This window comes from Malaya genurostris, chromosome 1 (genome assembly GCF_030247185.1).
Source record: "Malaya genurostris strain Urasoe2022 chromosome 1, Malgen_1.1, whole genome shotgun sequence".
Taxonomy (NCBI): domain Eukaryota; kingdom Metazoa; phylum Arthropoda; class Insecta; order Diptera; family Culicidae; genus Malaya; species Malaya genurostris.
The window spans coordinates 110,926,835-110,941,085 of record NC_080570.1 but is presented as its reverse complement, the minus strand read 5'-3'; the positions used below and the strand labels follow the sequence as shown (position 1 = coordinate 110,941,085).

At 36.2% G+C, this 14,251-nt stretch overlaps 2 protein-coding genes across 3 annotated transcripts in view; both read right to left on the bottom strand.

Moving 5' to 3' along the window:
* LOC131425397 (RING finger protein 17) overlaps window positions 1–14,251 on the bottom strand; it is a 546,443-nt gene that overhangs the window by 235,244 nt on the left and 296,948 nt on the right. The gene's annotated exons all lie outside the window — the stretch shown is intronic.
* Window positions 6,686–7,532, bottom strand: LOC131425400 (uncharacterized). The gene has a single exon (XM_058587274.1). The coding sequence runs from the start codon at window positions 7,473–7,475 to the stop codon at window positions 7,140–7,142; it is 336 nt and encodes a 111-aa protein (XP_058443257.1). The 5' UTR covers window positions 7,476–7,532; the 3' UTR covers window positions 6,686–7,139.

Genomic DNA, 14,251 nt, shown 5'->3' with positions numbered 1-14,251 from the left:
ACTGAGGACCACCTATGGCGGAGTGCAGATGGGAGACGGAACGTGGAGACGGCGTATGAATCACGAATTGCAACAGCTGCTAGGAGAAACCACCTATCGTACGGACAGCTAAAATCGGACGTCTACCTTGGGCTGGGCATGTCATAAGAATGTCGGACGACAGCCCAGTCAAAATGGTTCTTGAATCTAATCCGACTGGTACAAGAAGAAGAAGAGGAGCGCAGCGAGCAAGGTGCCTTGAGTGGCTGGCGACGAGCAGCCATGGACCGAGTTATGTGGAGACGTATGCTTGATACAGCCAAGGACACCCAAGGCCTATAGCTGTTAGGTAAGGTAAGTAACGATCATTATCAGACTGTAAATTTTTTTAGGGCCGTGAAATACTCAGAGTATGAAGTGGAACGAAGGAATGTAGGAAAATTCTCTCACGGTTCATGCATTGAGAGACACGATTTCTTGTAGCATTTTCTACCGGATTGAAAATCTGTATGAAATGTTCAAAACGACGAATGTAACAGTGAAAGATTCTTTTTGTTTACTTTCTCCTTCGATTATTGCGAAACATTCCTACTTTTTTCGGTATTTTCTTCAGTGCGAATTAAAAGATAATAGCTTTAGTTGTTATTATCGGTAAATAATTGGAGTGAAGGATTGCTAAGAGTACCGTAATAATCCAAAAAGAAAGTAAACAAAGAGAATCTCTCATTGTTACATTCGTCGTTTTGAACATTTCATACAGAAATGTTGTATACAATATAGATAGCAATATAGCCGCTTCTGTCAAAGTTTCGGCAACACTGCTTTTAAATAAACCTAAGTTTATCTAAAATCGTTGAACAACCTCGGAAAAAATAAGACCGGTGAAAAAAGTGTGGTTTGTTGGTACTTATATCATAATATATCTGCAATCGGAAATGTTTGCCGTTTGATCTTAGAAATTGATCAATTTTGCTGTTGAAATTGGTTCAACCATCTCTCTTGAGAGAAGAAAAATCTTTGAAAAGTACACACACATGCATGCCCACAGTCATTTTCCGATATTTTCGTGGTAGGTCAAATGGCATATATCAGTAGGGTCTCCGAGGCTCTGATCAAAAGTCAGTCTCCAGCAATTTTATATCCTTTCAATAGAGGAAGTCAAGAATGTGCCTCGAAATTTTGATAAATGCTTTAGGTCGGAATAAATCGGAAATCAAAATTAAAAACCAAAAATTGTCAGGATGTTTTTTCTATTTCTGCAAGGTTGGGTGAAACAGCTTTGGAACCATACGTTGTCCAGGAATTTCGAAAGCATACAGAGTTTAAGGAGAGGCGTTTGAGTTTGAAAGATTAGTCGCGGAGCGTTAGACCAGTCGAGGAGCGGACTGACTGAGTTTCCGTCGAGGCAAACCGTAAATCAAGTCTACTACCGCCAAGTACTCGAAAGATTGCGTCAAAGGATTGAGCAATTTTTGTGCTAAGGGACATAAACGCTACTCTCCATTAATCATTTTTCACAAAACTTTACACGATGTTGCTTACCAAATACCGTTGTTTCGGAAGTTTATCGAAAGAAAAAAAATTATCGGAATTCGCAAAAAAGTACTTAATCTGGCAAGCGATTTACAGAGGTGGTGAAACAAGCGCTGTTCTTATCACATACGAAACAATCAACCTACCTTTACTATCGAAACATGTTGAAAAGGTACTTCACCAATGGAGTCAATGTACTACGATGAATAAGCCACTGTATGAAGGATTAAAAAGTGGCTACGTGGTTCTGTGGTACTTCGTGTTAAAAAAGGAGCAAAATCATTTCGCCGAATGGGTTATTTTGCCGAACGTCGTTTCGCCGAAGAGGTCATTTCACCATCTGAAGCGGCGGCCTCTTGTATACAAACCAGTAACCGTCTCGTTTGCCCGGTCTATTCAAAGGTAGGTTTCTTTACTTCAGTTAGGTCGGAACGCGAACGAGCAGTAGCGAGGTCGGATAGCACACGAGCACAACGCATTCGATATGTTTTTCATTTGCACTCAGTTATCGGGAAATACTACAAACAATTACCAAGTAGATAAACTGAGGTCTCTTTTTCACGGGGGATACGTACCGCGTAAAAAATACCGCGCAAAAAAAACCGCGTAACTTCGGAAATCTGCGTAACTTCGGAAATCTGCATAACTTCGAAAATCCGCGTAAAAAAAACCGCGTAACTTCGGAAATCCGCGTAAAAAAAACCTCCAAACTAAAGAAAAAAAAATTATGCCAAATATCTTAGAAATGCATGAAACGTCCAGATCTGGTGTAATCTCAAAAAATTTTTTTTTGCAAAAATCTACTTTGGGACATAGAAAAATTTTGAGTCCTTCAAAATCGAAAAAAAATTTTTGATGCCGAAAAAAAACCGCGTAATTTTGGAAATCCGCGTAAAAAAACGTGTAACTTCGGAAATCCGCGTAAAAAAAACCGCGTAACTTCGGAAATCCGCGTAAAAAGAAACCGGATAAAAAACCGCGTAAAAAGAGACCCCAGTGTACTCTAATAAAGTCAACAAGTTTTATTGGAAATTTCGTTCGGAAGATTATGAAAAAAAAAGAAAATTATTGAATCATTTAAGTCTTTCTGAATTATTTCAGAAGTACGATTGTAGTTCAACAAAACGGGAGTAAACATTATCATTCAGTGAAATGACCCTTTCGGCGAAATGGCCTTCGGCAAAATGACATTCGGCGAAATGACCCTTTCGGCGAAATGACAATCAGCGAAATAACCCTTTCGGTGAATTGACTTGACGAAACGGTTTTCGGCGAAATTACCCTGATCCCCTACCCAAGTAGCAATCCGCAACTAGTTCTAATACGGCAAAGTCTAAACTATGTTGCAACAAGAGCACGAATATGTTTTTTATGTTATACTGGTTAAAACATGGTGACAGCAATGTTTCATCATAACATAACTAGTTACGAAATAGTTATTTAGCTTTCTAATAATAACATCTTTGTGTCGTATTGAATAAAATACAATTTATAAGCTATCGTTACTTAATCCAAACATATCTTTAATCACAACAATGCTTCTAGCTACTAGTTGAAAATAAGTTTATTTGACTTCAATAGTAGCAACCCGTAACTAGTTTTGATACCGCTTAAACCAACTGTGTTGCGACAAGAGCACGAACATGTTTTTTATGTTATACTGGTTAAAACAAGGTGACAGCAGTGTTTCTTTATAACGTAAACATTGAACTAACTATCATTTGTAAGTTATCGTTACTTGATTCTAACATATCTTTAATCACAACTATGCTTTTAGCTGCTAGTTGAAAAAAGGTTTATTTTCTGTTGCGGAACCATTATAAATACGTAAGCGTATATGTAAATCGTTACTGTGAATTGATGTAGTAATAACTTAAATATTATAAGATTATAACATATAATTTCTTCATTGATTCAGATAGTTATCGGTAGGTTTTCCCAACGTTATGATAACGAAAATGCAAACAAAACAATCTTTGTTGGCTTGAATATGGCGAACACAATATGGAGTCTCAAGAAGTGTATGAAACATAAATAAAACCAGGATATTACTTTTTTCAAAACTACTTTTTGCCGAAAATTGTGAAAGGCAGAATAGTCATTTTTGGTCTATGCACTGTCATAAACACGAAGAAAATAATATAGGAATTGAACATCGATTGTGATAATTCTATAATTCTCATGATATATGAATTTAAAATGATGAGAAATCACACTACTTGGAATAATTTTGAGCATTCTGAACATAGCATTATTTTGTTGTTTATTTTTTATATCTTTATAAATAGATTTTGATTGAAGGCGCATAAAAAACAGTTGAGTAAAATTTCATTCCGCTCGACAGTTTTAAAATCGTTGTGAAATTTGTACCTTGTATCAAGCTTGTGATTTAAAGTACTCTTCTGCTTTTTATTGATGATAGAAAAGTATTCTGGATTCATTCAATGTTTATAATGTCGCTGGTGACTAAGTTTCAACTAGTTTACTTGAAAACAAGTTATTTTCAAGTTATGAAAAGATAAGTTATTTCAGTATGGCATTACAACGTAACGACAACTTATTTTTAGCCGATTTAAAAACTAGTAGAAACTGCGCTTTTTGAGTCATGCAACTGGTTAGATGTTAGTAACAATCACTCAAATATCTGGTTGCAAACTAGTCACAAACAAGCTAGCGTAACAAAAATTGTTACTTGGGTATACGTTCCACGAGATCATTTAGGAATCTTCTACCAAAGATTGCCATCGTAATGGAGATTAGTCCCATTAGGTGAGAAGAACAGCAGGCCCTTTGTTTTCGTATAGCTAATAGAGGGCTTCGGCAATGTGAAGGACTGCCTTGCCTCTTATTTAATATTGTTTTGGAAGGTGAAATTCGAAGAATGAGGATCGACTCTAGTGGTACGATATTTAAAAAGTCCGTATAGCTTTTCGGCTTGGCTGACGACGTAGATATTGTGACACGTAACCTTGAGAAGATGATGAAAACATACATCGGACTGAAAGTCGAAGCTAGACGTATCGCACTGACTATAAGCGTGTCGAAAACAAAATACACGAAAGGAAGGGGCTCTGAAGAAGAAACACTATACCTCCAAACACGAATATTGATAGACGGCAACGATACTGAGATGGTTGACGAGTTCGTCTATTTGAGCCTACTGGTAACCGACGACAACGATACTCTATGGCCACAAGACCTGGACTATGTTTGCAGAGGACCAACGCGCCCTTAGTGTTTCTGAAAGAAAGGTGCTGGAAAATGGATTTTTACAGTTGACCGAACACAAGCATATTGTATTCTGACATCTATATATATAAAAATGCAGAGATCATTCTTTGTAATCGCATCACGTAAAAACGGATGGACGGATTGAGATGCTTTTTTTTGTTTGATCAGTTTTTACCCCCACCGGGTTCGTACATCAAAAAAATTAGGAAAACTTACCGGAAAAGTGGGAAAAACCAATAAAGTTATTTTGTATGGACAATGGAATTTTCCACTGAAAAAGTCGCCAATGATTGCTAGATTGATTGATGTTTGGCGCGTAACAAAATGCTCAGTATTTCGCTGTTGAAGAAAAGAATACTAGATCATTGGGAAATCGTTTGGCGCGCAACGAGCAGTTTTGGGTGGAGACTTGCATGTTTGATCCATGCGATCCATCATTTCGAGCCACTTGCTTAATTGGATACCAAAATTATTGCTTGCCAAATGACTTAATCGTGGAACGCATATGACTGTTCTTGCTATACCGTAAGCAGGATAAAACATTCTGATATCGTTTACCAGTAGATTAATTGTATGCCATGTAAACAGTTAGATGAATAATGTTGGCCATCGAGGGCTTGATTGGAATAAATCAAATTATAGAACGATTTATCATACGAATCAAAGATAGGATTCTGCTGTTGAAATAATGAGGTAAAATATAGAGATTTTTTCATTTAGCATGCTACAGTTCATTTAGTCGGGTACATTTTCAAGGATGGGTTACTTCAAAGCGGACTGCTTAGGATGCTATTCATTACATTTGTAAACTGCTTAAGCCAAATCATTCCATTTTCAGAACATTGCATTACTTGACCAATTACCAAATGTAAATGTGGAGGAGAAACGTTTTATTCATTGGCTTGAACGATAAGAAGAATACTGGTATAGTCACTCCTCATGTTCACTCCGCCAGAACAGAAAAATTGCACATTTTTCATATAATTTTGTCTGATATGGTTCAACAGGACCGAACTCAACCATTCGTTAATTGTAGATCGAGTACTAAGCAAAATGATGTGGTGACTCGACTAATGAGACAACTATTGATACAATCATTAAACGAATTCAGTGTTCATGTAAAAGTTAATGGACACAAGAATGGACAGAAGAATGTTTAATTTTATTGGTAAATTGTTAATTGAAAATTAATCCTGTAATTGTCATGCTACGAACATTCATCAAACACGACTAAGTAATATCATCAGACTAGCGGTGAAGCAGTTGGTGGAAAATCGCTCCAAACAATTTTATCCGATAATCCCAAGGATTTACTATTAAATTTTTAAACGTCTTCAGTCTACAATTAAGCCTTAACTTGCAATGACAAACAAGTCGCGAAGGCAGCTTTTGGAAATTTGCAGAATCATCAATTTAATGTATTTATCCTGATCAATTCTGCTCCACGCTTCATGTCGAAACCATTAGTTTGAGAGAGACCTACCATCTCTGTTCAATGCACTGACTCAACGGATGAGATGTCGATCGGTGCATTTGTTTCATTTTTGCGTAACAAAAGCTTTTAACATGTTCACAATTATTTTTGATGACCTTTGGGCCGAGGTTAATATGTTAAATATGAATTTGTCGTAATTCGTTTATTGTAGGCCAAGTAATCAGTGAAATAATAACGTTTGACAGTTCTGCTGTTCGAAAAGATAGATTCAAAAACATAATTTCAGACGAAACGAAGTTCGACGGGTCAGCTAGTATATTTATAAATACTGAAGCGTGTAAGTTTACACGTTTGCTCGAAAAGAGGAGTAGGTTGGACATAGGTGTATGCAAATCATTCCAGTAAAATTCAGTCATTTTACGAATTACGTTCATATAAATTGTTTCGTAAGTGATATTGCGTCACCTGCAAATTTACACTCTAACATTGTACCTTAAAAAACAAATATTGAAAAAAAATCTTTATATTTCAGTTTTAAACTTGAACTCAAAATTACAGTCTTACTAATTGAAAAATCAATGCATCACAATTCAATTTTACACCCATGGTGATTTGCAATGATTCACTGTTCACTTCATCACTGATTTACAAGACGTGTAGATTTCGTTGTGTGTACTGTATTTCAAAACCTCTCACTGATAACGTGTTATCAGGAAATCGGTATATTTGTAATCATTTTTCTTAGTCATCACTTGTCTACTACTAAACTAGAAAGGATTTTAGAAATAAATAGAAATCGAAGATAGATATCGTTGCTCCAAAATGTTCTGGAACTTTCTAAATGGATTTAGATAACATTTCGACACACATAATTTCAAAAAACCCACACAATTTCGTCCACAAAAAGTACCTTGTTCACCAACAAATTTCACAAATTAGACACCGTTAATTTCACACCACATTATTTTTTCTCCTCAGGGTTTCCTTGCTGTGCACCTCCGTAGGCAACCGCCTGTTGGTGCGGTGGATAGTACGGCGGATAGTGTCCCGGTGGATAGTGAGGCGGATAGTGGGGACAATCTAGCGACGGTGGCATCAGATGTGGCGGTGGATAGTGCCCTGGCGGATGAACACCTCCCGGGGGCAGGAAGTGCCCAGCGTTCCCCAGTGGTCGATGGGGATAATTGGGGTTCATGTCCGGTGGGAAGACGGTGTGTGAAATCGGGCCCTCGTGTGGGTTGTGCGGCAGCTGCTGACCGTGCGGGAAGTGTCCCTGGTGATTTGGATAGTAAGACATCTTTCGGTGCGGGTTGATGTAAACCAACTGAGGGGAGTTACTTCCTGAGACGTTGTTTAGCTTCCATTTATAGCCACTGATAAGATACTACCAATGGATGAACTTTTATCGAAGGGATTTATTGTTTTTCATAGATACCAAATGATATGGGTGATTTTTTTGTTAGTTCAGTTGACTGCGAAAACAATGAGTCGAATACTATTAATAATACGTGAGCCATTGAAGACTGCGAGCTAGATTCTGGTTCAGCCAAAGCATACTCAAAGTTGTTCACGGCATATCTTTCAACTCACACTTATGGTAAGTGCGCAATGGAAGCAAACCTCCAATTCTGAATTTTTTTCCGTATCTTCCGTTATGTATTAATTTTTGACCATGTGCGATTCTTCCGCTGCTATCTTAGCGACACTTTGAAATGGTTCGTAAATGTTAATCACTATCCTCCGAATTACCGAAGCATGACATCAAGACGTTTAATCTAAGAAACTTGGTATATAAAATATTCTACGTGAGAGACCGATTCGATTCCAGATTGATTTTTTAAAAAGAACGAATGCATATTTTGCTGACACTTTTTTCAAATTATTGTAACTCGGAAATCGTTAATTGAAAAAAAAATATGACCAAGATTAAACACTCTAAACCAATAATAAACTTATTTAGAGGAGTTTGGTACCGCATGGGTATGTTCGAACTGTCATGCCGCCTAGCAGTTCACCTTAAATCACTAAGCAGTTGATGCTGAGCTACTAGGTGGCATAGCAGTTCGACATAAACTGTTATGCACTGACGAGTCGAAGACGAGACGTAAAGCTAACTAAATTGGCTCTGTACCCTAGTACAAAAATAGATTAGGTCCCAAATGACCACCATCTGAAACGGCCAGTGTATTCCGAAACATGTTCATTGGTTCAACATGCTACTGTAATGCTGATATATAGCTACAAAAAGTGCTGTAATAATGAAGAGATTAATCGCTTGATTTCGGTACAAGAAATGTTATAAAACACAGTGTGCGAATGTAAAAATGGTAAGACCGAAAACAGCTTTAATAACTGCAAGTAAACTGCTGTACAGTGAAATATGTTTAATTTAAATCTCTTTTTCTCAGTAGAGTAGTATTAGGTAGTAGTTAGGGGCGGTTAAACAAAAAAAAATGATAATTTCATTTCATTTTGTTTTTCTAAAGTTGTGCTTCACCAGCAGCACGTAGAGAAATGGAGCATGTTCGAAATAACTGTAAGTATAAACATTTGAATTATGATGATTTTTAGCTGGAATATGATTGTTTTGAACTATCCCTTCAAAATAAATAATGTTTTCTGTTCGATTTGAATCTAAATTTTTTTTCTTGTCACACGAAAAAAAAACATTTGTTTCGGCTGATTTTATTGTGGAAATGAACTAACTATTTATTACCTGTCAACCAAAATTGAGTTGATGTTATCGGAAAAGTCCATGTTGATTCAATCCTGCTGTACATTTATATCAAGGCAAAATTTGGTTCAATTTATCTAAGATCTTATTTGTGTAATGACACAACTAATATTAATTCTTGAAATTAAATTAACCGTATTAGTTTTATTTCATATAAACCAGAGCAATTTTTTCCCACGTGAATAAACCAGAGCCGCGTAAAAAGTTTGTGCCCGTTTTTTTAGTATAAGTTCTTTCAATTCCTAGGGGAGGTTCAACAATTCAAGCGTATGTATTGATAATTAATCATATTCTTGAAAATGGCATAACATCACAAAAAATATTTGATGCAGGGATCTTGTCCAGACTTATGAAGCACCCAATCATTGGTTTCGAATTGAAATACCAGGGCTTGCTTGTGAATAATGCAGAATGCATCACCCAGAATTACTCACCGCGATCCAAATCCAGCATCAATTATTTAAATCATCCTAATTTTAAGCAATTACAAAGCAATGCCCATGGCAACCCAGGATACAATATGACATTTATGCTTTTTAATACCTGCTTAGTGTTATTGCTTAATGCTTATGTTTACTTAGAACCCAAAGTCTGTTTAGCGGTTTATGTAGAACTACTAGGCGAAAAAACCGTTCAGCATGAACTGTTATGCTGTGACGAGTTGAAACCCGAAACGAAACACCAACAATATTAAACTAATTTGTGATAATAACCAACTTCTGATGTTAACTAGATTGGTGCCTTTTTAAATCGAAATTACCGCTAAAAACAATTTGAAAGTAATGGTAAAACTTCAAGTTTCTGATGAAAAATTATGAAAACACTAGAAATGATTAAAAAAATTTAATCTTTCCTCTAGCCGTGGCGGTTCTCGAGATACTGTAAGATATGTAATTTAAAGAACTCAGAATTATGTAGAATTGTACCGTTTTTCTTGTAATCACTGTGAATCGAAAAATATTAATTGAACAAAAATGGAGTCTTGGAGGAAGTTCTAAAAAATCAAACGAACACTTGAAAAATTACACACCAAGAAAAAAGTCCAACAATTCTTCAAGAAATACAAAACTAACTCAAAATTTAAATTAAATTAAAAAACCTTTTCAATCCACCTAGTGGTGCAATCATGCGTTTCTCATATTACTTATATTTTCAAAAACATCGCTAGAAGATTCTGAACTTGAATAAAATCAAAAACTTTCTTTGGGTATAAACTACCATAACCTTTTCAATTTATAAACAGTTATGTCAAGTTAATATAGATTTAAATGTGGTAACCCTGAACGCTATACAAAATTCAACAAACCACGTGCCAGGCGGTGGCATTTTCTTCTTCCGTACCAGCACGTACCGATGCGTACCGGTTTTGCATCATTATAATTTTGGAACCGGAAGTCGAATCTGGATGAAATTGAACAGTATATTTAAAGACAAAGAGAGCTTTAATTTGAACTACGAATTGTGAAAATCGGTTAAACCGTTGCTGAGAAATCAAAGTGAGTTCCATTTTTTGGAGCTTTTTTTCACTATTACGGGTGCGTTCGGAAGCGGAAACTGGGCACAAGTAATCCCAAAGTAGATTTATACATTCACTAACTAACAAGGTCTGCCACTTAGATGAATTTACCAGTAAGTTTTATAAAAATTTGCACCTCGTTTCGCCATCACTTGTAAAAAAATACTCATGAAAATTTTCACTTATCGCGGTGTAATACCGGAACCGGAAGTCGGATCTGGATCAACTTTTCGGGGACTTTTTGTAGACATTCAAGTCCTTTCATTTGCATCTTAGTTTGTAAACATCGGTGAAGAAATTTCCGAGAAAAATGAGTGCGCATGTTCTCATAGATTTGCACATAACACCTTGTAATTCCGGAACCGGATGTCGGATAAAGATTAAATTCATTAGCAAAGCTATGGGACCATAAGACCTTTCGTTTGAACTTAAGTTTGTGAAAATCGGTTCAGCCATCTCTGACAAAATTAAGTGGTTTGTTATTCAAACAATGAAATATTATTCTATTATTTTATATAATTTTCTTTACATTTCCTCTTCGACTCGTGAGTGCATAACAGTTTTTATAGCAGTTTAACATAAACCGCTAAAAGCTCAAACTCTACTTGAGGTGCAACTTTTTCATTGCTCAAGAACATTAAATTTGCTTATAATTAGCTTTCACATAGAAGTAACCGTTCTTGGAATATTGAATATGAAACATGCAATTCAACAGAGCTTAAGTTCGAATGGCTGTCACTTACGGTTCCAGTGGTATAATGGCAAAAGTGACGCTAACGTCAAAACTCGTTACCGCATCAAAACTTATGTCTTGTGTCTTGGGTTAACCGATATCAAAAATTTTAAGGTCGTTCAAGACTTAAATTGGGCTAAGGATCGATTTCGAATATCATACGGCACACATTTCTAGTTTTGAAGATATAATCGATAAAGTGACGTAATAGACAAAATATAATTTTTTCATCCGTAAAAATATTTCAAGTAGTGACCTACTTCCTAATATATTATTGTTAATACTTTTGGTCCGAGAAATGTTTCAAAATATATGACATAAGAATCAATCTGAACAAATTGGTGTCAAAATGAGTCGAAATAAGTGTCAGTAATAATTATCTTATTAAAAAGGTAGACAATATTTCAATAAGATTGTTTCGATGAAAGAGACAGACATCATCACACCACTAGCTGAATTAAGAATAGGTAATTTCGAAAAAAAAATTAACAATCAACCATGCGGTTCCACTGAAGCCATATTAGATGGTAACTTTAATAGAGACGCATTGTTTATTGTTATTTTTCTTAGAAAAACTAAAATATTATGGTTTTCCATATTTATGAAATATATGAAACTGAAGCACATCAACGTGTCCAAAACATTATTTATTCATTTGTTACTAGAAATGTTTAATGAATCGAAAATATGACAAAACATGTTTCGAATTTTTTAAGTAGTTTTTAATGCAAAAAACCTGTTTTAATCCACCTAGTGGTGTAATGATGCCTTTCTCATATCAATCATACTATCGTATATAATACTGTGCTATTCTTCAAAATAATTTTCTTCGATTCTTAAAAGAATAACCGAAATCGGTTTGTTTCTCCGTCTACTGATAAAAACTGAGAAAAGTTAGAACACATTTTTTTTTGGCACATTTTACCTTATAACTCCCGAACCGGAAGTCGAATCCAAATAATATTCAGGAATTTTTTATGGGACCTCAAGACCTTTCATTTGAATCAAAGTTTGTGAAAATCGGTTCAGCCATCTCTGAGAAAAGTTAGTGCACTTATTTTCACAATTTTTTGCACATTGTACCCCATAATTCCGGAACCGGAAGTCGGAATCAAATAATATTCAGAAATTTTGTATGGGACCACAAGACCTTTCATTAGAATCTAAGTTTGTGAAAATCGGTTCAGCCATCTCCGAGAAAAGTTAGTGCAAAAAAACGTAACATACACACATACGCACATACACACACATACAGACATTTTGCGTACACGACGAACTGAGTCGAATGGTATATGACACTCGGCCCTACGGGCCTCGGTTCAAATGTCAGTTTTCACAGTGATTGCATAACCTTTCTATATGAGAAAGGCAAAACACATTTTCAAACAATTTCATGAAAATTGTGAACCTTCCTGACTTTGTCTAAAACATTCCTGATTTCATTATCGAAATTTTTTGGTGTAGCGATTCCGCTACGCGATTCCGCGGAACCTAAACCAACAATGATGTTATACGCATAATTGTCCCATCTCCTATGAGATTTACTATGTATATGGGACAGTTCGACTGGGAACGGCAGCTGACAGTAGAAATATTCCGCATATAAAGAAACAAATATATCTCAAAAGAGCTGCCAAATATTAGTCAAAAACATTAACATTGATTAGCAATGTTGATGATTGCCGAAAATTTGACAGAAGCTGCTATATTGCTATCTATATTGTATACAACATTTTCAATCCGGTAGAAGATGCTATAAGAACTCGAGTCTCTCAATGCATGAACCGCGAGATAATTTTTCTACATTTCTTCGCTCCACTTCATACTCTGAGCATTTCACGACCCTTAAAAAAATTACAGTCTGATAATGATCGTTGCTGTATGGAATTTCCCAAGAGAGAATCGCAAGTTGACAATTATCTACTCGATGATTCGACTTGACGATTCTCATACTAGGCTGCAATATTTCAAAACCCTTGTGTGGAGCATTCACAGACATTTTCATAGACACAACTTATACAAAGGTTATATACACATAGTTAGAATAAGCGGCAATAGTAAAATGATTCTATCGCAATTATCCACGACCCATGCAGAATCGGATCGCGAAACGAGAATAAGCGACCGTTTGTTGCTTCAGAGAGGATCCCCACAGTAGCGTGCTAACCTTTGATTCACAGAAATGTCATCGAGAGAAATTCGCTCTCGCACTGGTGTCTATTCTATGTTAAATGAGTCATGCCGGGTTTTTGTTGTTGCGATGATATCGGTCTCTCTTTGATGACACTGATTGAATCGTGTGAAGAGTTGCTGGTGAGCGTTCTTTGATACGATAAAAGCCATCCTTGTTGATTAGTTCTATTGAAATTGATTTTGATAATAGGTTTGTAGTCCCACGTCAATAGTTCGGGCAACCCTATAGGCTGCCATCTGAATCTAAGCAGGTTCACACTACCACCGATTCATACAGCGAATATATTTCTGCGCATTTAATTTGAGTCCTCTCATTGATAACATGTTATCAGGAAATTGACACATTTCACAACGATTTCTAAGAACATTGCTTATCTGACAATAGATAAACTGGAAACGATTTCAAAAAAAGATATTTGAAAACCAATATATGAACACAAGACAATAATACAAATAGCATTAACTTTACGTTTGCTTGACAGTTTATCTTGCACTGATTAGTCCGAGATGAAACGTAAAATTGATGACGGTTTTTTTTAGAATATTTCTGAACTTTATATTTGAACTGACTAAATCAAAACATTCCAACACTGTTTTTAAAGGATACCTAATTTAGTTAACAAAAGGCCTCAATAATATCACAACACATTAGTTTTTCTCCTAACGGTTTCCTCGTTGTGAACCTCCCTGGTTTGGTGGTGGCGGATCGTATAATGTATAATGTGTAGCATCCTGATAAACCGGCTCCGGTGGTCTCATATGTGGTGGTGGACGGTACCCCGGTGGAAGCACTGCACCCGGAGGTAGAAGCTGTCCAGTGTTTCCCTGTGGTCGATGAGGATCACCGCGCTGAGGAATCTCGCGTTCATTTTTCGGCACCTGCCGCCCGCTCGATAA

Excerpts from the sequence above, each read along its gene's own strand:
- LOC131425400 (XM_058587274.1), bottom strand. The coding sequence starts at position 7,475 with ATGTCTTACTATCCAAATCACCAGGGACACTTCCCGCACGGTCAGCAG.